Here is a 22,273-nt window from a genome sequence, read left to right on the forward strand (position 1 = left end):
ACACTCACAGGCAAATAATTGCTGACTCTCACACAGCGCACTTTCTTCAACGCATACAAAAACTCACATTTGCACACACAAGCAAATGCACAGCTACACTTACATTTACACATACAGTCTCAGACTCAGATATATTCCTTCTTTCACACACACACACACACACACACACGTGCACACACTCAGAGGTATGCAAACAGCCACATTGAGACACACATAGAATCAAACAAATCTTAAAAGGATTTCTCTGACTCTTGGTGGCATTGATAAAATAAATGACTGTTTGCCTTTGTTTGCAGGGATTTGCTGAGGATAGGGGTCACTTTGGCTGGTCACCAGAAGAAAATACTGAACAGTATTCAGTCAATGAGAGGTCAGATCAGCCAATCGCCTTCGGCTATGGCATGACAGCGCTGGATCTCTGGGTCATGTCTAAACAGCACTGGAGGAGCAAAGAAATTCACAGACTGTTTCTCATGGTTCAGACTTCTCTAATGAAGGAAACACGTTGTTACTGTCTACAAGACTGATCCTATTGAGAAATCATGCATTCCGCCTTTAAAAATAACAGTTTCAAGATCTAATCGGATAATCTTTTTTTAAAAAGAAAAACACTTTGCCCCTTCATGAAATCAGGGTCTGTGAAACTAGAATCAAACGAACATCTCATTATTCCAAAGAACATGCTGTGATATTCTTTCAACATTCGTTAGATGCATTTCTTTTTCTTCATGAGCGATGTTCTTCAGATGTCAGTGCCAAGATACTACCCCCTTCCCGAAGATGGATTCTGATCCTTTATATCTTCATATTGAAGATGATAAGATGCAATCTTCCCTTGCTTGCATTCTCTGCAACAGTGTCTGTGTTTTGATCGCAATGACTCTGAGTGCTGGCAAAACTCAAGCCAGCCGCACTTGTACAAAGCGGGAAGCAGGTATTTAACAGATTAGATACACCAGGCTTGAGCTTGTGGCCGGCAAGTGTCGGCGATCAGACTTCTTATGAATTGTTTTGATGAACTGTACAGAAAAGATGTGATTCTTTGGCAAGCGGTACAAGCAATGTAGCCGCTGACTTTGCTTGTAGTTGACAGGAGAGGTGTCAGACAGTGATACAAAGTACCTCTGGTGTCACATTGCACCGCTCATCAATTGACTTATTTTGGACGTTTTACTTTGTGTGTCGGTGCTTGTCTGAATTCTAGTGATGTCCATTCAACCCAGTGCTCAGAACTTTGCTGCTTCAACTTGCTGGTAAGTCAAGATGTTGCGGGGTCCCCGTGTTTCTTGTTGACTGCAGGATGTTGGATACTCAGAAACCCTTCCTCCGGCCAACCTGATTGGCTACTAAAGTTCCAGAGTTTAACTCCCAGGTCATCCTATGCCCCACAGTATGGAGGCTTCTTTGGTGCCTTGTCCCCATCAAGTGTAAATATGGCACTGTTCTTCGATGCGATGATTATCAGGAAACCAGCTCAAAGTCAGTCTTGTCGTTCCCATGTGGAAATCCTGAACAAATTGTTGCCTGTCCCTAATCTGTGCCAAAGCTTCGTCCAGTCACAACACAACCTACATGTAAGATAATAAAATGTGAGGCTGGATGAACACAGCAGGCCAAGCAGCATCCCAGGAGCGCAAAAGCTGACGTTTCGGGCCTAGACCCTTGTAGTATCTTTTAATGAAATGTCCCATGAATTCACAGAGTCTTTGGGAGCAAAGTAATGATATCGAACCATACAGGTAGAATATATGACCAGAAGCTTTGTTGAGGAGGCAGGTTTTCACAAGTTTCTTAAAGGAAGAGAGTGAGGGAGAGAGGTGAAGAGGTGTGAGGAGGGAGGAACCTGAACAGCATTGATGCACAAAGGAATTTTGGGGTTCAAGTCCATAGCTCTTTGAAGGTAGCAACACAAGTAGATAGTGTGGTAAAGAAGACATATGATGTACTTGCTTTATTGGTTGGGGAATTTAGTACAAGAATCAGCATGTCATGTTTCAGCTTTATAAGACTTTGATTAGGCCATATTGGGCATATTGTGCTCAATTACAGGAAGGACGTGAAGGCTTTGGAGAGGATGCAGAAGAAGTTCATCAGGATGCTCCCTGGGCTAGCGGGTATAAATTATAAGGAGAGGCTAGAAAAACTCAGGTTATTTTCTTTTGAGCAGTGGAGCCTCGGAGGAGACTTGATAGAAGTCTATAAAATTATGAGAGGCACAGTTAACATTGACAGAACCTTTTTCCCACAGTTGAAATGTCTAATACTTGGGGCATACATTTAAGGTGAGAGGAGGAAAGTTCTAAGGAGATCTGAAGGGCAAGTGTTTTACACAGAGAGTGGTAGGAGTCTGGAATGCACTGCCAGGGCTAGTGGTGGAGGCAGGTACAATAGGGATGTTTAAGGGGCTTTTAGATAAGCACACAAATGTGCAAGGAATGGAGCGATATGGACCATGGGCAGGCATAAGGGATTAGTTTAACTTGATACCATGCTCGACTTAACACTGTGGACTGAAACACCTGTTCCTGTGGGTTATGGTTCTTTGTTCTATAGTTTTGGAGTTTGGAGCAAAGGTAGCAGAGCGCATGGCCACCAGCAGTGGAGGGGTTGTGATCTGTGATGCATAAGGCAGCATGATTAGATGTTTGCAGATATCTTGGAGAATAGAGGGCTGGGGGTAACGAAAGAAAGAGGGAGGGTGCTGTCATGGAGGGATTTGAAAACCAAGACTCGGAGCCAGTGTGGGTCAGCAAACTGTGGAGTTGACAGTGAGTGAGATTAGCTGCAAGTTCAGAGAAGGACTGCAGAGTTTTGGATGTTCTTCAGTTCATTGGAGATTAGATTACGTAGAGCCCAGCCAGAAGTGTGTTGCAACAGTCAAGAGGATACAGAGGTGTGGATGACCATTTCGGCAGCAGATGAACTGAAATGTGCAAAGACTTAAATAGAAAGTAATTCAGATCCTATCTTTTTTGCCCACTATTTTGTTTCATTTAAGTATCTGGGAGTACAGGAAGATAATTGGTGCTTTCAGGTCTGTTGGGTAATCAGAACTCTGGAACAAAAGTTAACAAGTAGAGTTAAGAATCAGCACCTGAACGATTCAGCAACCTCAAGTTGCCTAATTTTGATCAGAAAGTTTCCATTGGCAGCTCCAAGTGTTCTCAGCTCACTGATCTCCAAGATCTAGAAGAGAAACTCCTTATGTAATTAAGGGATAAATCCACAGAAACACCATAATAAACCAGCAAAGAATCAGTCCATTCAGCCCAACTGCCGAATTGATATCATTATCTATTCCATGCTTTCTGCTGCAACGTTCCCATGTGACGCTTCCACTTTCTCCCAATCCTCTGTGTAAAGATTGATAATGATTTTTGACTGTAAAGGAAACTGCATTTATGTAGCGACTTTCACAACTTGAGGGTGTCTCAAAATGTTCTACAGTCTATGAAGTACTTTTTGAAGTGTTGCCCCTATCGTAATGTCAGCTAGTTTGATTGCAACAAGGTTCCATGTTGATGATTAGCATGATGATCTGCTTTTTCTGCTATCAATTGTGGGGTAAGTGTCATCCAGAGATAGTCCCAGCTGACCTTCACAATACTACTGTGCAATCTTGCACATCCAGCAGAAAGGACAGACAGTGCCACACTTTAACATCGGGCTTGCACCTCTGGCAGTACAGCACTCCCTCAGTACAGCAATGGAGCTGCACCTGGATATTTGGACCCATATCGTCGGATGAGCGTACCATTTCCTGACATAAGCCGAACTATTGCTGGCACTTGGCCTGTTGCTCTGTAGTCAGATCCATCCTTAGCTACAAGGCTGGGAAGAGAAAGCTCGCTGGGTGATCAGCAGGGGGTAGTGAGTAGAAAATGTAGCTTCTGCCTGTCGACTTCCATGGGAGGATGACAGATGCCCAGAGCACCCAGCATGGGGGTAGGAGGGAAATGCCAGAAGATCAGTGAATGACCCATGAAATCCTGCAGATAGATGTAGGTAACACGTGAGGAAGGATCCTTAGCTTTGATGAATTTCTCAGCAGCCTGGCCCTAAGGGGAGCGATTATGAAGAAAGAAATGGTCAAACTGAGATAGAAGTTAAGGGACGTTGGAGGTGAGGATATGTTAAGCCTGGAGTTAGTGTGACTGAGCACATAGCAGGATTGTTTATAGAGTCCCCAGGGTGTGGAAACAGGCCATTTGGCCCAGCAAGTCTGCACTAACCCTCCAAACAGCATTCCACCCAGATGCATTCCACCTCCCCTATCCCTGTAACCCTGAATTTCACATAGCGAAAGCATCTAGACTACACATCCCTGTACACTATATGTAACTGAGATGGCCAATCCACCTACCTTGCACATCTTTGGACTGAGCCTGATCATGCTCGTTCACTGAGTTGGCAGTCTTCCAGTTTTTGCTGCTCCCATTTATGAACCCATCACTTTAAGCACCTACTTTATTTTCCTTCTGTCATAAAATGGAGTGCTCATGAAACAGTAGTGAGAGTGAATGGGAGCCCCGGAAGCCTCATATTGAACCGGTCTGAAGCAGAAGGATGAAACAAAGCAGAAAAGAAAGCTTGACCATGTTGTTTTAGATTATCTGCATTTTAAATATTTATACCCAGCAGTGGATTGGCAGATGCCACATTCCTGATCTCGAGCACTGTTCAAAGGTGACCCTCTTTGTAGCTGACCTCTCTAACAGTCTGTACCTCAAGCTAAACAAATAAGTGGAAAGGGGAGGAAAAAAAACCTCTATCTAAGCTCTTGGGAGCTGCTGTCAGAATTTGAAAAATGACTGAGGAAGTGCAAGTTGAGTGATTGTTTTATGACAGAGCCCAGTGGCAGGCAGGCTTTGAGAATTGGAGCTGTGCTGCTGACTGGTTTTACAGGTGCTGAGGTAGAGCTCCCTAAATCCCGGCACTATGCACATCATGAAACACTCCAACCCAAACTCTACTACTTACGTTGCAGTGCTTTTCCAGACAGCGGGTCCCACATGGCACTGTCAGACTTTGTTTGATACGAACAGCGCACTTGCATCCAATTAGCAGCCCAGGACTCAGGCCACTCAGCCAACTGGTGTAAGCTCCACATGTTATCCCTTCCACCCTATGTCATCTTCCTTCCCCTCTCATAGAGTTATAGTCACACAGCACAGAAACAGACCCTTTGGCCCAACCAGTCCGCGCTGAATGTAACCCCAAATTAAAGTAGCCCCACCTGCCTGCTCCTGGCCAATACCCCTCTAAATCTTTCCCATTCATGGACTTAGCCAAATGTCTTTTAAAATGTTGTAATTGTACCCACATCCGCCAATTCCTCAGGAAGTTCATTCCACACATGAACCACCCTCTGTGTAAAAAATTTGTTCCTCATGTCTTTTTTATATTTGTCTCCTCTCTCCTTAAAAATGTGCCCCCTAATTTTGAACCCTCCCATCCTAGAGAATAAAGCAACTATACCATTAACTCTATTTGTACCTCTCATTATTTTATAAATTTCTATAAAGTTGCCTGTTAACCCCTTACGCTCCAGTGAAAAAAGTCCCAGCCTATCCAACCATTCTGAAACCTTCCAAATGTGGCAACATCATCATATTTATTTAGATTTCCCTTGACAACACCTACTCTGTTCCCAACAACCATTTGTGGAATGAGCATTCCAAAAAATCTCTGGGCCAAGAGGTTCCCTGAATTCCTGACATGATTTATAGCCCAATACCCAGTGTCTGAATTTGGCTGATTACTATGAGGTGTCTTCTTGCAGGAACATGGCCTGGAACGTTCCAGTGACCTTCACTAGCCTTCCTAACCTGACCCCATCCCCTGGCTGGCCAGTATCTCTATCCTTACTCCATGCCACCTTTACAAGTGTTTAGAAAGTGAGTGGATACTCCACTACTCGGCTGAATAATTCCTGGCTGTCAGATGGACTTTCAGCCTCAACTCTACCATCCTACCACCACACCACCCCCCTATCCACCCACCGCCACTGCTGCCTCCCCAAGTAACTTCTATAGTTTTGCAATTAATAAACAATGGTATTGACACCAAGGTGAGCCAATTAGCTTGTTGGTTAGAGATAATGGGAACTGCAGATGCTGGAGATTCCAAGATAATAAAATGTGAGGCTGGATGAACACAGCAGGCCAAGCAGCATCTCAGGAGCACAAAAGCTGACGTTTCGGGCCTAGACCCTTCATCAGAGAGGGGGATGGGGGGAGGGAACTGGAATAAATAGGGAGAGAGGGGGAGGCGGACCGAAGATGGAGAGTAGAGAAGATAGGTGGAGAAGGTGTGGGTGGGGAGGTAGGGAGGGGATAGGTCAGTCCAGGGAAGACGGACAGGTCTAGGAGGTGGGATGAGGTTAGTGGGTAGCTGGGGGTGCGGCTTGGGGTGGGAGGAAGGGATGGGTGAGAGGAAGAACCGGTTAGAGAGGCAGAGACAGGTTGGACTGGTTTTGGGATGCAGTGGGTGGGGGGGAAGAGCTGGGCTGGTTGTGTGGTGCAGTGGGGGGAGGGGATGAACTGGGCTGGTTTAGGGATGCAGTGGGGGAAGGGGAGATTTTGAAACTGGTGAAGTCCACATTGATACCATATGGCTGCAGGGTTCCCAGGTGGAATATGAGTTGCTGTTCCTGCAACCTTCGGGTGGCATCATTGTGGCAGTGCAGGAGGCCCATGATGGACATGTCATCAAGAGAATGGGAGGGGGAGTGGAAATGGTTTGCGACTGGGAGGTGCAGTTGTTTGTTGCGAACTGAGCGGAGGTGTTCTGCAAAGCGGTCCCCAAGCCTCCGCTTGGTTTCCCCAATGTAGAGAATGCCGCACCGGGTACAGTGGATGCAGTATACCACATTGGCAGATGTGCAGGTGAACCTCTATTTCAAGCCCACCGACTCCCACAGCTACCTAGAATACACCTCCTCCCACCCACCCTCCTGCAAAAATTCCATCCCCTATTCCCAATTCCTCCGCCTCCGCCGCATCTGCTCCCACGATAAGACATTCCACTCCCGCACATCCCAGATGTCCAAGTTCTTTAAGGACCGCAACTTCCCCCCCACGGTGATTGAGAACGCCCTTGACCGCGTCTCCCGCATTTCCCGCGACACATCCCTCACACCCCGCCCCCGCCACAACCGCCCCAAGAGGATCCCCCTCGTTCTCACACACCACCCTACCAACCTCCGGATACAACGCATTATCCTCCGACACGTCCGCCATTTACAATCCGACCCCACCACCCAAGACATTTTTCCATCCCCACCCCTGTCTGCTTTCCGGAGAGACCACTCTCTCCGTGACTCCCTTGTTCGCTCCACACTGCCCTCCAACCCCACCACACCCGGCACCTTCACCTGCAACCGCAGGAAATGCTACACTTGTCCCCACACCTCCTCCCTCACCCCCATCCCAGGCCCCAAGATGACATTCCACATTAAGCAGAGGTTCACCTGCACATCTGCCAATGTGGTATACTGCATCCACTGTACCCGGTGCGGCTTTCTCTACATTGGGGAAACCAAGCGGAGGCTTGGGGACAGCTTTGCAGAACACCTCCGCTCAGTTCGCAACAAACAACTGCACCTCCCAGTCGCAAACCATTTCCACTCCCCCTCCCATTCTCTTGATGACATGTCCATCATGGGCCTCCTGCACTGCCACAATGATGCCACCCGAAGGTTGCAGGAACAGCAACTCATATTCCGCCTGGGAACCCTGCAGCCATATGGTATCAATGTGGACTTCACCAGTTTCAAAATCTCCCCTTCCCCCACTGCATCCCTAAACCAGCCCAGTTCATCCCCTCCCCCCACTGCACCACACAACCAGCCCAGCTCTTCCCCCCCACCCACTGCATCCCAAAACCAGTCCAACCTGTCTCTGCCTCCCTAACCGGTTCTTCCTCTCACCCATCCCTTCCTCCCACCCCAAGCCGCACCCCCAGCTACCCACTAACCTCATCCCACCTCCTTGACCTGTCCGTCTTCCCTGGACTGACCTATCCCCTCCCTACCTCCCCACCCACACCTTCTCCACCTATCTTCTCTACTCTCCATCTTCGGTCCGCCTCCCCCTCTCTCCCTATTTATTCCAGTTCCCTCCCCCCATCCCCCTCTCTGATGAAGGGTCTAGGCCCGAAACGTCAGCTTTTGTGCTCCTGAGATGCTGCTTGGCCTGCTGTGTTCATCCAGCCTCACATTTTATTAGCTTGTTGCTTAGATGGCCTGCTTCAAAAGAGCTGAGTATTGTGTGCAGTTTTGGATTTGCATTATAGGAAAGATACGATTGCATTGTAGAAGGTGCAGAGGAGATTTACCAGGATGTTGCCTGGTTTGGAGAGTTTAAGTAATGAAGACAGATTGAACAGACTGGGATTGTTTTCCTTACAGCAGAGGAGATTGAGAGGTGGTACAATTGAGATGTATAAAATTATGACAGGAAGAAACATTTCCCCTTGATGCAGGGACCGATGACTGTGGGTATAGATTTAAGGGGTCGGAGCAGGAGGTTTAGAGGAGATGAGAGAAAAGAAAGGCTTTTCACCCAGAGGGTGGTGGGAATATGGAACTCACTGCTTGTAAGGGTGCTAAAGACCCACATAACTTGGAAGAAGTAATTGGATTACTCTTGTGATACCAAGGCTTACAAGGCTATAGGTCAAGCGCTGGAAATGGGATTAAAATTGTTAGGTGTTTGCAGTTGACTGGCACAGACTCAATGGGCTGAAGGGCCATTTTCTATGTTGTAAAACCCTGTGACTCTCATACCAACAATGCTAGGTGTGATCCCCAACACTGGCTAATTGTAAATTTATGGCAAAACCCATCTGTGCCTCTCAATGCATAGAGCACGTTTGCAAAAAGAAAATTTCAGAAAACAGAGATAATGGGAACTGCAGATGCTGGAGAATCCAAGATAACAAAGTGTGAAGCTGGATGAACACAGCAGGCTAAGCAGTGCTTCTGAGATGCTGCTTGGCCTGCTGTGTTCATCCAGCTTCACACTTTGTTATCCGTTATTTCAGAAAACAGCTTTTTTTAAAAAATACAAGATGTTCTTCTGCGTCCTGAAGATTAATCTTCAAATTCCCAAAAATTTGGCAATGCTCTGCCTGAGATCCAGGATATATGAATTTTTCAAAATAGTCAGCCTGCAAAATAAATCAAGATTAAGCTGGTGTTTATTGATTGGATGTGTGGAAGCAATCAATCAAACATTAATTAGTTCTAAATATAAATTAAGTGCCAAAAAAAGGAATAGGTAAAACTGACAATAATAGATTCATGCTTTTAATTACACTGAAAAAGGGATTGTACCAATGTAACTTGTAATGAGGAGTGTGGTAACGTACTGTAGAGGCAAGGTTCACAGGGTCACTGAAGGCCATCTGAGTGGTGAAAACAGCATCAAACATGTTCCTAACCCAGGTTCAGCCTGAAGCCTTCATTCAATCAGATCCCAGGATGCATTATTATTTACTTGACACATGGCTAAATGGAAGTTTTGAAGGTTACGAGGTCTCTGGCAAAGCTCAGACAAGCCAATCTCTCACTGCGAAGGAGGGTTAAGTACCCAGGGATACGACACTTAAAAATGATCGGAGCTTTTAGGAGGAAGGAGAGGTCAGAAAAGCCTTTTTAATTGTCTGGAGTAAGAAGTTGCCAGGGAAAGTGCTTGAATAGGTGATTTGTGGGGTTGGATATATGGTGCTAGGTTGAGCAAACAGAGAAGGGGCAGACTGGTGTGTAATAAAGGGTTGTATTACAGACTTACATAGAGCATATGAAGAGATGTAAATCAATAGAATGAGGCAAGTGATTTTTAATCATTTCTGCAGTGTGCTTCCCAGCAGAGACTATTGTTCTTAGTTGTAGACCCAGAGGTAGCTTGTTAGCCCCGGGTGGAGGTTTACTGGTGAAATGATCCAGATAGGGCAAAATTGATGTCAGGATTGCAGATTGGTGTGGGGGTGGGGTTAAGTGGATGCTCTGTTGAGAGTTGGGAGAATCCATTCCTGCTCCTTCTTAGCTGCACATTCAGGACAGTGAAACAGGTGAAGCCTACTGCCAGTAGCCCTGTTAAGAGATGCTGCAATGTATCTGAGAAAATTGGCCACAGAATGTACATCAGGATGGTCTACTTGGAGATGTGACCCTGATGTCTGCAAAATAAACCACAAATTGCCATAACTAATAGAGCAGACATCCTGTACAGACCAATTGTGCCACTCTCCCTGTTGGACCCCGTCTAGAATTGTGTTCCATGTACCCCTCCCCACCCTCCCTCCCCCATTTTTTGACTCCCTCTTTAATTATTTATTCATGAGCTGTGGGCATTGCTGGCTGAGCTAGCCTTATTCATTGCCCATTCCTACTTACCCTGGAGAAGGAATTGTAAGTGACCAACTTAACTATTGCAGTCCATGTTGTGCAGGGACATACACATTAATGTTTGATCCAGTGACACTGAAGGAATGTCAATACATTTCCAAGTCAGGATGGTGAGTGGCTTGGAGGGGAACTAGCAGGTGGTACTGTTCCCATGTTCCTGCTCCCATTGCCATTAGTCAGTGTTGAGGGTTTGGAAGGAAATTAATAGAATGCATCTTAGTTTTGGCACATGCTGCTCCCACTGTGCTTAAGGGAATGATTGTTTAAGATAGTGAATGAGGTGCTAATCAAGTATGCTCATTTGTCAGGGAGGGTATTGGAGCTGCTCTCATCCAATAATGCAGAGAATCCTATCACATTCCTGACTTTGCTTTGTAGATGGTGGAGAGGCTTTGCAGAGCCAGAAGATAAATGACTCACCTCAGTATTCCTGGCCTCTGACCTGCTGTTGTAGCCATTTTATTTATATGGATAGTCTGCTCAGTTTATTGTCAAACGTAACTCCCAGGCTACTGATAGTGGGGAATTCAGTGATGGTAATGGCAATCAACATTAAGGGGCAACGACTAGATTCCTTCTTGTTTGAGATGTTCAATGCCTGCAGCTTGTCTGGTGTGAATGTTATATGCCCAAGTCTATATATTAGGTCTTTCTGCATTTGAACATGGACTGCTTCATTGCCTGAGGAGTCATGAATGGTGCTGAATATTGTGCAATCTTCAGTGAATGTTCCCAATTCTGATCTAATCATGTAGCGAAGGTTATCAATGAAGTAATTAAAAATGGTTGGGCCAAGGAAACTAATTACTTTGTGGAAGTTGTGCAGAGATGCCCTGGAGCTGAGAAAACTGACTACAAACAGCCACAACCATCTTACAATATGACTCTAATCAGCAAAGAGGTTTTCCACTGATTCCCACTGAGTCCAGTTTTGCCAGGACTCCTTGATGCCACACTCTGTGAAATGTGGCCCTGACAATAGGGGCTGTCACTCTCACCTCACCTCTGGAACTCAACTTTTTTGTCCATGTTTGAACCAAGGCTGTCATGAGGTCAGGAGCTGAGTGGCCCTGGCGGAACCCAAACTGGGCACCACTGAGCAGGTTATTGCTGAGCAGGGACTGCTTGATAGCACTGTTGATGGCACCTTTCATCACTTTGCTGGTGATCAAGAATATCCACTGCTTCCACTGATAGCACATGGAGTGAATCGAATTGGTTGATAACCTGTGATGCTGGGGATCTCTGAAAAAGGCTGAGATGGCACCTCTGTCTGAAGATTATTGCAAATGTTTCAGTCTTAACCTTTGCACTGATGGAGTGGTTTCCCCATCATTGAGGATGGGGATATTTGTGGAGCCTCCTCGTCTAGTTGTTTGCAGCATTTGTGACTGGATCTGGCAGGACTGGTTAGATCTCATCTGTTGGTTGTGAAATCACTTAGCTCTGTCCATCAGTTGCTGCCTATGTTGTTGGCGTGCAAGTAGTCCTGTGTTGTAGCTTCACAAAATTGACACCACTGCTCCTGGAATGCCCTTTTGCACTCCTCATTGAACCAAAGTTGATTCCCTGACATGAAGGTGATGCCAAGCTGGAAGTGGCAGGTTGTGGTTGAATAAATACATTTCTGTTGCTGCTGATGGCCTACAGTGCCTCATGAATGTCATCTTTTGAGTAGTTAGGTTTGTAGAAAATTTATCCAATTTATCATGATGGTTGTGTCACACAACATATCGATTTGTCTCCACAAGGACTGTGCAGTGGTCCCTCTTATCAGTACCATCATAGACAATGAATACGCAGCCTTCAGATTGGGCAGGATCAGATCAAGTATGCTTTTCCCTCTCCCCAAGCTAGTTCTGTCATTATCTGTTGTATACTCAGTCTCATAGCTATGTCCTTAAGGACTCAACCAGCTCAGTCTGCAGTGCTACTGCTAAGCCATGTTTGATGATGGGTATTGGTGAATCAACAGATGATTTCTTGCCTACATTTGACCTGATTGCACGAGACTATGAAGGATCCAAAGTCAACATTGAGGGGCCATTCCTTCTTATTTGTATACCACAGAGCTGTAAAAACACTTTGCGCAGGCCTGAGGTTGTGGAAAACATTAGCAGAACCTTCTGGGCCCACCTCAAACTTTTCGATCTGGGAGTGAGGGTACTTAATTGAGCCGAAGGCAAAAAGTCTACTTTGTAATGGTGGCTTGGGGTTTGGACATTAAAATCTCAGAGCCTTCTGGGTGGAAGGATTTTTTAACAGCCAGTAATGTGTGCATTCATTAACACTTCAGCCTTCAGGAATTACATTCATAGGCACGGTTTGGTAAGAATAGAAAGCACTAGTGTTCACAAGTCAAACTCTGTTGTCTGAGGTGTGTAACTGGTAGTGTAAATTACTTCTTTTAAGCTATACCGTACAGTGTGGAAACAGGCCATTCAGCCCAACAAGTCCACACTAACCCCCCGAAATCCACCCAGACCAACCACCCCAACTTATCCCTAAAGCCCTGCATTTCCCATGGCTAATCCATCTTCCCTACACATCCCTGAACACTATGGGCAATTTAGCATAACCAATCCACCTAACCTGCACATCTTTGGACTGTGGGAGTAAACCAGAGCACCTGGAGGAAACCTACTCAGACACTGGGAGAATATGCAAACTCCATACTCATCTGAGACTGGAATTGACCTCAGTTCCTTGATGGTGTGAGAAACATAGGAACATAGAAGATAGGAACAGGAGTAGGCCATTCAGCTCTTGAAGCCTGCTCAGCCATTCTTTACAATCATGGCTGATCGTCTAACTCAGTAGCCTAATCCTCCCTTACCACTGGGCCATCGTGCCACACAGATAATTGTGTGCTCCTAGTTATGTTGAAAGTTGAGTGAACTGATAGTACATTAGATGCTCAGTGATGTAACTGCTTTTATGTTGTAAGTGATGTGTGAGAAGCTGTGCCACTGTGGTGTCAGTGATATTTGCCTTGAAGTGACAGTATCTGGTAGCTTCTCATCAGAGTTCTACATGGGAACAGGATGCCACAGCAAAACAAAGTTTCTGGCTGAACACCTCATAGGTACCTCAGACACAGATATATCATACCCCTTACACTAAAAAAATTTAAATACAGCAAACAAGACTGCATGTGACGAAAGAGATACTGGGAACTGCAGATGCTGGAGAGTCCAAAATAACAAAGTGTGAAGCTGGATGAACACAGCAGGCCAAGCAGCATCTCAGGAGCACAAAAGCTGGCGTTTCGGGACTAGACCCTTCATCAGAGAGGGGGATGGGGAGAGGGTTCTGAAATAAATAGGGAGAGGCGTGAGGCGGACCGAAGATGGATAGAGGAGAAGATAGGTGGAGAGGAGAGTATAGGTGGGGAGGGGATAGTTCAGTCCAGGGAGGACAGACAGGTCAAGGAGGCGGGATGAGGTTAGTAGGTGGGAAGTAGAGATGTGGCTTGAGGCAGGAGGAGGGGATAGACGAGAGGAAGAACAGGTTGGGGAGGCGGGGGTGAGCTGGGCTGGTTTTGGGATGCAGTGGGGTGAGGGGACGAGCTGGGCTGGTTTTGGGATGCAGTGGGGGAAAAATCCCTCCCACCTCAAACCGCACCTCCATTTCCCACTTACTAACCTCATCCCGCCTCCTTGACCTGTCCGTCCTCCCCGGACTGACCTATCCCCTCTCCACCTCTACTCTCCTCTCCACCTATCTTCTCCTCTATCCGTCTTCGGTCCACCTCCCCCTCTCTCCCTATTTATTTCGGAACCCTCTCTCCATCCCCCTCTCTGATGAAGGGTCTAGGCCCGAAATGTCAGCTTTTGTGCTCCTGAGATGCTGCTTGGCCTGCTGTGTTCATCCAGCTTCACACTTTGTTATCTCGCATGTGACTAAAACTTCCCATGGGTCAGTCCAATCAAGTTTAACCACTTTACCCTGTGTGCACGTGAGCAAGGAAATGGTTTAATAGGAGCCAAGTTACTGACGAGGTTTTGTATTTGCTCATGGAAATGGCTGTTGCTGGCTAGGCAGCATTTATTGCCCATCCCTAACTGCCCTGGGGCAGTTAAGTGTCAACCACATTACTGTGGGTCTGGGGTTACATGTAGCTCAGACCAGGTAAGGAAGGCAGATTCCCTTAGCTAAAGGACATTTGTGAACTAGATGGGTTTTTACAACAATCAGCAGTGATTTTTATTGATTGTAAATGAGGAGACCTGGCACCCAACCTCCTGTGTAAATCACACTCATTGGAGCCAGAAATATTGAATGGTACATGCGCAGGCAGAGAGCATCAAATCAAGGCATCCTGTTTCAGCACTGGAGCCAGGATCTCTTGAGCTGCTCATAGGTTCTGATCTCTGTAGCCACCTCTGTTCAGGCTCCTTTCATTCATTGGAATAAGGTCTTGTTGCCATCCCTAGGAAAAAGGGCTTCACCAGAACCTGTCAGGAAGTATCATTTTTTAAATGCGGATCCTTGACATTGGAGCCAGGAAAGGCCTAGCGGGGATTGGGATGTGGGCAGTGCTTGCTGCCCATAAACTTGTATTTATTTACCTGCACATGTATTTATAATGAGCTGAGAAGGACGTGTTCACATGAGAAAAACAACGTGGCTCTCAGTAGGGCAGCATGATGCCACGGTGGTTAACACTGCTGCCACACAGTGCTAGGCACATGGGTTCAGTTCCAGCCTTGAGTGACTGTCAGTGTGAAGTGTGCGCATTCTCCCTTTGTCTGTGTGGGGTTCCTCCCACAGTCTGAAGGTGTGCAGATTAGGTTGGTTAGCCATGGTAAATGGGGGGTTACAGGCCTGGGTGTGGATGGGATGCTCTTCGGATGGTTGGATCACATTCAATGGGCCAAATGGCCTTTTTCTGGACTGTTGGGATTCTGTGAAGTAAAAGCTTCTGCTTTTGGACCATCCTTAATAAAGTCTACATTTCGATTCTGTGTAGCTACGTGGTATTTGTGATTGCTGTTCAGCGATGTTCCATATGACAATCTGCTGTGTTTATTTCTGCAGGGTAAAAGCATTGCATCCAGTCAAAGGATGGGGGGAGTTCAGAAAGGACCATCCATCCTCGGAGTGAAGACATCAAGTGACTGGGGCGTGTACCTTTTTTTGTGTCTTTGTGATTTTTGAGCACTTGTCATCCCTCCTCTGGGATGTATCAAGTGCGTAAGCATGTTGCAAGCAGCACTCCCTGTAGATATGGAATGAAATACTGTAAAAATCTCTATTTTTTTTTTGCTTTCCCTGTACATTCCCAGTTTGTTATTTGTGTGGAGTATGTTTCAGTTTGTAACAGTTACGTTTTGGAAAATGTTGTACTAAAATGCACTCAATAAAATGAATTGAACTGATTAAAGGCAGAAAAGCCGAATGACTGTACCTAATTTATTTTGAAGATTGTTTTTGCCTGGATCATCAAATCACCAAAGAGAAATTTGGCAAGAGGATACATTTGCCTGATGCAAGTTGTTGTGATCTAGAAGGCACTGTCTGAAAGGATGGTGGAAGCAGACTCACCCATAATTCTCAAAAGAGAACTTGCTAAATACTTGGCAAGAAAAAAATGTGCAGGCCTATGGAGAAAGGGTAGTGAGTTAACTTAATTACATATCACTGTCATTGAAGTGTTGGATTACTGCCAAATGATTTACTACAGAGAAGCTGGTTATCACCATGAGATCCTGCTGGCATCCCTTGTGTTCTACCTCAGCTTTATTGTCACATTCTTGGGAGACAAAGGACTGAGAATGTCTACCTATTGACTGCAGCAGAGGGGTCCCACATTGCGAGCCCATGATGACCCTTTCTATTGTGACCATCTCCAGGCCGTCCCTACAACTGAAAGCAGCATTTGTTCCTTACCAGTCAATGGAATTGGCATGAAGCAGAGAGGGGGATGCCTCTAATAGGTGACCCTTCCAAAAGGACATCCTGCCACCACTACATAACGCCAAGCCACCTCACAAAAGGTGCCAGTCTTGCCTGATTGATGTGGGTCTCTCACTGACATGAGTGAAATAACAACAGGACAAGGCATTGAAATGGCAATCCATTTGCCATTTAAGGGCCTCAAAAATGGCACACCCCTTCCAATGGCTTCACTATGCCCCCAAATGAGAAGCAGAGTGGAGCAGGTGGGTTGGCAAAGGGAAGGTGACCAGTTAAATTTCATAAAGCATCCCCCACCAAAGGAAGTATAACTCAGTCCAGTGAGTTGTCAAAGGATGACATTAGTCAGGGCCATCTCTTCAAAGAGGTTCCTTTGTCGAGAAACCCTAATAAAAGCAACCAGATATGACAGTAACAGTGTCTCTCTCACATAACACAATGAAACTTGGCACAGGAGATTAGCAGAGTCCATTTGATTCTTAATATAGAAGATCATAAACATTTTTTCAGGTAGGAATCAAAAAGTAACACAGGTACCATACACTAGAATTCTTTGTCATGTGAAACAATGAAAATTCACAGGTACAGCCGGCGCCCAGATACTTAAAGTTCATGCTTTATTTGTCAGACAAAAGGTCACCGGTATAAAGTGTGCAAAATTGGGAACTGTTTGATGAAAATAAGAAATCAAAATGCCTCCCGTGCAAATAGTTCAGTGAGGTAGAACAATCAGCAACAGTGGAAAAGCCTAGAGTTCCTAGAGGCAATAAGCGATTCAGACTCTACATATTGGCAAGATGATGTTTAGAAAATAGTCATTTCACAAATTTCCAGTCAGATGCTGGGTTGAGTATCATGATACTATCAGATAATAAGGCATAATTAAGAAAATAGAGTCTATACCCAATGACAATTAACAACATGGTCCAGGAGGATACCACTTGAAATTATGGATAACCTACAAGCAGCTCTTCAATGTACAGTAAGCTAAGTTGTAGCAAATCTATACATACTTCTCAATCAAGAATTCTCTTGAGTGAGAAAGCGTTCCTGAACTTTTCTCAACCTTGACTGGAAAAGATGGAAGTAATTAAAAACCCAAGCTACAGAATAAACAGGAACACCCTAAACTCTTAAAAGAAAGGAAGCTAAATACTTAGTACAGCATCACGCTGAACTTTTAAGATTCCATATCCCTTAATGAAGCAATTTGAGAAGCGACCTGCAGCAATGACAAGAATGGGCATCATTTCCCTCAACAAGATAACAATTGAGTTGTTTTAAGCTGGTTACTGCACCTGTATTATTCAAAGTTGGATAATTTCACACAGTTCAACAAGGTGAAAGTGAGAGAACTCCCCCTTATGTCTATTGTTAACATGGCTTTACCGAATTATCCAAAATAGACTTTTACAAAACTGAATGTAAACAGTGGATTCTGGCAGGTGCCATTGGGCAAGATTAAGATTACTTACTGCATTGCTACATAAAATCTTAGACTCACCTGCGTCACAGAGCCTTTTCAATGGACTATATCCAATACATTTCAAACTGTTTGTGGAGTTAAATGTAATAGGGATGACATATTGATCAGAGAAGTCAGCTTACAAACTGACGGGGGCTCAAAATTAATGACGTGTGCATTCTCCAACTTGCTTCTTGAGTCACATTGTGAACAGAGAATGTAGAATGATGGGCTCTCCTAAAACTAAAAGCCATGACAGAGCTCCCAATTCTGAACTCAGTCCAGGATCTCCGAAGATTCAGAGGGATGGAAATTTTTTCCTCGCTCCACAGAGCTCTTAAGGCAACTCCTCAAGAAGATGGTGGAACTGAATCAAGTAGATATTTTTCAGAGGATCAAAGGCAAGTTGACACCCATGGATCTCTCAGTGCATGACAATCTGATTTTCTGACCGTAGCAGAGTTAGGAGCAGCGCTCTTTGAGAAGCAATCCATTGGGTTTTGCAAACTGGTGGGTTACACACTGCAAGTATTATCAGACAGAAACTCAATGCACTATGATTGAGAAGGGCACTCTCCCATTTATCTGGGCTGTAAGAGGTTTTAAGACTACATCTTTTGTCTTAACATGGTTATAGAGATGGATCGTAAACATTGATTTTCTCTTTTTGATGAGAAGGAACGAGAAAGGATGCCTCCAAGAATCTCATGAGGTTCACCAATGAAGCAATCTATTTGCAATTAAAACTGGAGATAATGATAAATGCGCTCTCCATAGTGATGGCCAACCATCTTACCAAACATGACATTGAATTCATTTACAAAATTGAGTCATTGGCAGCACAATAGCCTGCAAACTACCATTGGCAGCAGGGATGACTCAATAAACACAAGTATTGTGTTGAGGGTTGGCCAGGCTAAAGACACAGTGGGTTGGGTATGGAATCATGTTTTGAGCAGTGACAGTATTTTATAATTGTGGATGGCATATTCGTGTCTGATGAATGACACATTTAGACCACTCTAAATAAATGTGCTGATGTGTGATATTAATGTTCAAGATATTAACATTTTTACACCTTTCTTTCTGGCATGAATTAATAATTCATGATGTTTAATATAAAATGTCTTTACATTTATTAAATTTGATATTGAAAAAGCAGCAAGGTATTTAGAGTAGTCATCAGTTCTAGGCTCCAGAGGGTTGGCTTGAGTCCTAGTATCTTGCAAGGAGTCCAACATGTCCTCTCACATTGACACAGCTGAGCTAATGTGTCTGAGCATAGTCACTGCACAGGCACTCCCAGACAGCCGTGTTACATTGGAATATGGCTATTTTCCGATTGTGCTAGGAAACTGCATTTAATGATGCAATGAAACCTTATCAACTTCAATGCCATTTCGAAGAATTACGTTGGAAGGTGAATTGAATTTTTAAAATGGCAAATGCAAGGAATATTTTTCCTTTGTTTATGGGAAGCACGTTTTGCTGGCTGGGCAGCTTTTATTGCCCATCCCTACTTGCCCTTGAGAAGGTGGTGGTGATCTGCGTTCTTGAACCGTTACAGTCCATGTGCCATAGGTTGATCCACAATGCCTTTAGGGAGAGAATTCCAGGATTTTGACCCAGTGACAGTGAAGAAAATATTTACAAGTCAGAATGATGAGTGACTTGGAGGGGAACTTGCAGATGGCGTTGTTCCCACGTATCTACTGCTCGTGTCTTTCTAGATGGAAGTGGTCACGTGTTTGGAAGGTGCTGTCTCAGAATCTTTGATGGTTTTCTGCAGTGCATCTCATAGATAGTACACACAGCTGCCACTGAGCATCAGTGGTGGAGACAGTGCATGTGGAGCCAATAATGTGGGCTGCCTTGTCCAGGATGGTGGCAGGCTTCTTTTTACGCGATGTTAGAACTGCCCCCTTCCAGGGAAGTGGGGAATATTCATCACAATCTTGACTGTGTCTTGTAGATAACACAGTGTAAAGGTGGATGACTATCTCTGTGTCTTGTAGATGGTGGACAGGCTTTGGCGAGTCAGGATGTGAGTTACTTGCTTCGGTATTCCTAGCCTCTGACTTGCTCTTGTAGCCATTGTGTTTATGTGGCAAGTCTAGTTCAGTTTCTATTCAAAGGTAGCCTCTAGAATGTTGACAGTGGGAGATGGTAGCACCACTGAGCAGGTTATTACTGAGCAGGTGCTACTTGACAGAGATGGTTACATCATTGGATATCATGAGATGGTGCTTAGATTGTCTCTGATTGGAGATGGTTATTGCCTGGCATTTGTGTGCTGTAAATGTTAGTTGCCACTTCTCATCCCAGGCCTAGATATTATCCAGATCTGTTTGCATTTAAACATGGGCTGCTTCAATAACTGAGCCTCTATGATGGTGCTGAACATTGTGTAATCATTGGCGAACATCCCTACTTCTGACCGTATGATGGAGGGAAGGTCATTGATGAAGCAGCTGACAGTAGTTGGGACAAAGACAATATTCTGAGGAACTCCTGCAGTGATGTCCTGGAACTGAGATGACTGACCTCCAACACCCATAGACTATTCCCCTATGTACAAGGTATGACCCCATCCAGTGAAGAGTTTGCTCCTGATTCCTACTGATTCCAGTTTTGCGAGGGTTTTTTGATGTCACACTCAGTCGATGCAGTCTTGATTCCTTGATGTAAAGGGCTATCACTCTTACCTTATCTGTGTAATTTAGCAATTTTGTCCGTGTTTGAACTGAGGCTGTAATGTGGTCAGGAGCTGAGTGGCCCTGGCAGAACCCAAACTGGGCATCCATGAGCAGGTTATTGCTGAGCAGGTACTTCTTGATAACAATGTTGATGACACCTTCCATTATTTTACTGATGAACAAGAGTAGACTGATGGGGCAGTAATTGGCTGGGTTGGATTTGTCCTGCCTTTTGTTGTCAGGGCACACCTGGGCAATTTTCCACATTGCCAGGTAGATACCAGTGTCATAACTGCACTGGAACAGTTTGGCTTGGGGAGCGGCAAGTTCCAGAGCATAAGTGTAAGGTCTAAAATTGGAAAAAAGTACTCATCCAAACCAAGGTCTGTGGAAGGAGATGCTGTCGTTTTAAAATGAGAGGAACTTATTATGAGTTGCATTGATACATAGCCTTCTTCCAACATTAGGGGAAGATGTTGGCTGTGCATTCAGGGTAGCTCTGCCCAGACATAGGCAGTTGATTGAATTTTCAGTCAGGGCCAGATGTATGAGCCAAGAATGAAGCAACTCTCTGATTGGGTGGACAATTTTTGAGCAAAACAGTGGCAGAAAGCCTCCAGTTTCTAATGAAGCCGGTGTCTTTTCCCTCTCCTGGCAAAGAAGTAACAAGGAATTCAAAGATGGTTCTTTTCTTCCCTCATCATTTGACTATAAGCTGCTGCCTCAGAGACTAAAAGGCACTTGTCAGCCCACAGTTCGAATACCACAATTTTGGGCTCTTTGGTTAAAGATATACTGGCATTGGACACAGTCCAAGGAGCTTCACTAAGTTGATATCAGACATGGAAGGGCTATCTGAATAGGAGATGTTCATTATGTTGGGCCTGTATTCATTGGAGTTTAGAAGGGTGAAAAGTGACCTTACTTAAACATGCAACATTAGAACTGTACAGCACAGGAATGGGCCCTTTGGGGAGATGCAGAAAAGTTGTTTGTCCTTGTTGGATACTCTAGGACCACAGGGAATGATTTCAGAGTAAGGGCTCACTCATATAAGATGCGGATGAGTTGTAATTTCTTTTCTCAGAGGGCTGTAAATCTATAGAATTCTTCAGCACAGAGGGCTGTTGAGGCTGGGTCATTAAGTATATTCAAGGCTGATCGTGCAGATTTTTAATCACTGTAAGAGAATCAAGGGTTATGGGGGAGAAAGGCAGCAAAACGGAGTTAAGGGTTATCAGATCAGCTATGAGCTCATTGAATGGCCTAGCAGACTCAATGGGCTGAATGGCCTGCTTAGACTTATAGAGTCACAAAGTCACACCGCATGGATATAGTCCCTTTGACCCAAACAATCAATGCCAACCAGGTTCCCAAATTAAACTAGTCCCACCTGTCTGCACTTGGCCCATTTGCCTCCAAACCTTTACTTTTCATGAATTCATCAGAATATTTTTTTAAACATTGCCACTTTACCTGCATCCACCACTTCCTATGGAAGTTCATTCCATACACAAACCACTCTACACAAAAAGATTGCCCATCGTGTCCTCTTTAAATCTTTTTCTTTGACTGTAAAAATATGCCCCCTAGTTTTGAGCTCCCTCATCTTGGGGAAAATACCCTTGCCATTCACCTTATCTGTGCCTCTCATGATTTTATAAACCTCAATTTCCTACACGCAGTGAAAAACGTCCCACTTCCTAGTCTATTTTTATAATTCAAACTTTTGCTGCTACATCTAATGGTATTTTTGTCCTGTCAGCACAGAACAGTTGCCAG

General features: G+C 44.8%; 1 protein-coding gene across 2 annotated transcripts in view; it reads left to right on the plus strand.

Moving 5' to 3' along the window:
* Window positions 1-15,793, plus strand: part of LOC125457628 (ephrin type-B receptor 1) — a 442,864-nt gene extending 427,071 nt beyond the window's left edge. For both annotated transcript variants that reach the window (XM_048542134.2, XM_059650941.1), the window contains exons 16-17: window positions 297-1,253; window positions 15,452-15,793. In XM_048542134.2, the coding sequence (XP_048398091.1) occupies window positions 297-405 (109 nt within the window). In that variant the 3' untranslated portion in view covers window positions 406-1,253; window positions 15,452-15,793. The remainder of the gene's footprint in view (window positions 1-296; window positions 1,254-15,451) is intronic.
* Window positions 15,794-22,273: the final 6,480 nt, after the last annotated feature.

This window comes from Stegostoma tigrinum, chromosome 14 (assembly GCF_030684315.1).
Source record: "Stegostoma tigrinum isolate sSteTig4 chromosome 14, sSteTig4.hap1, whole genome shotgun sequence".
NCBI classification, from domain to species: Eukaryota; Metazoa; Chordata; class Chondrichthyes; order Orectolobiformes; family Stegostomatidae; genus Stegostoma; species Stegostoma tigrinum.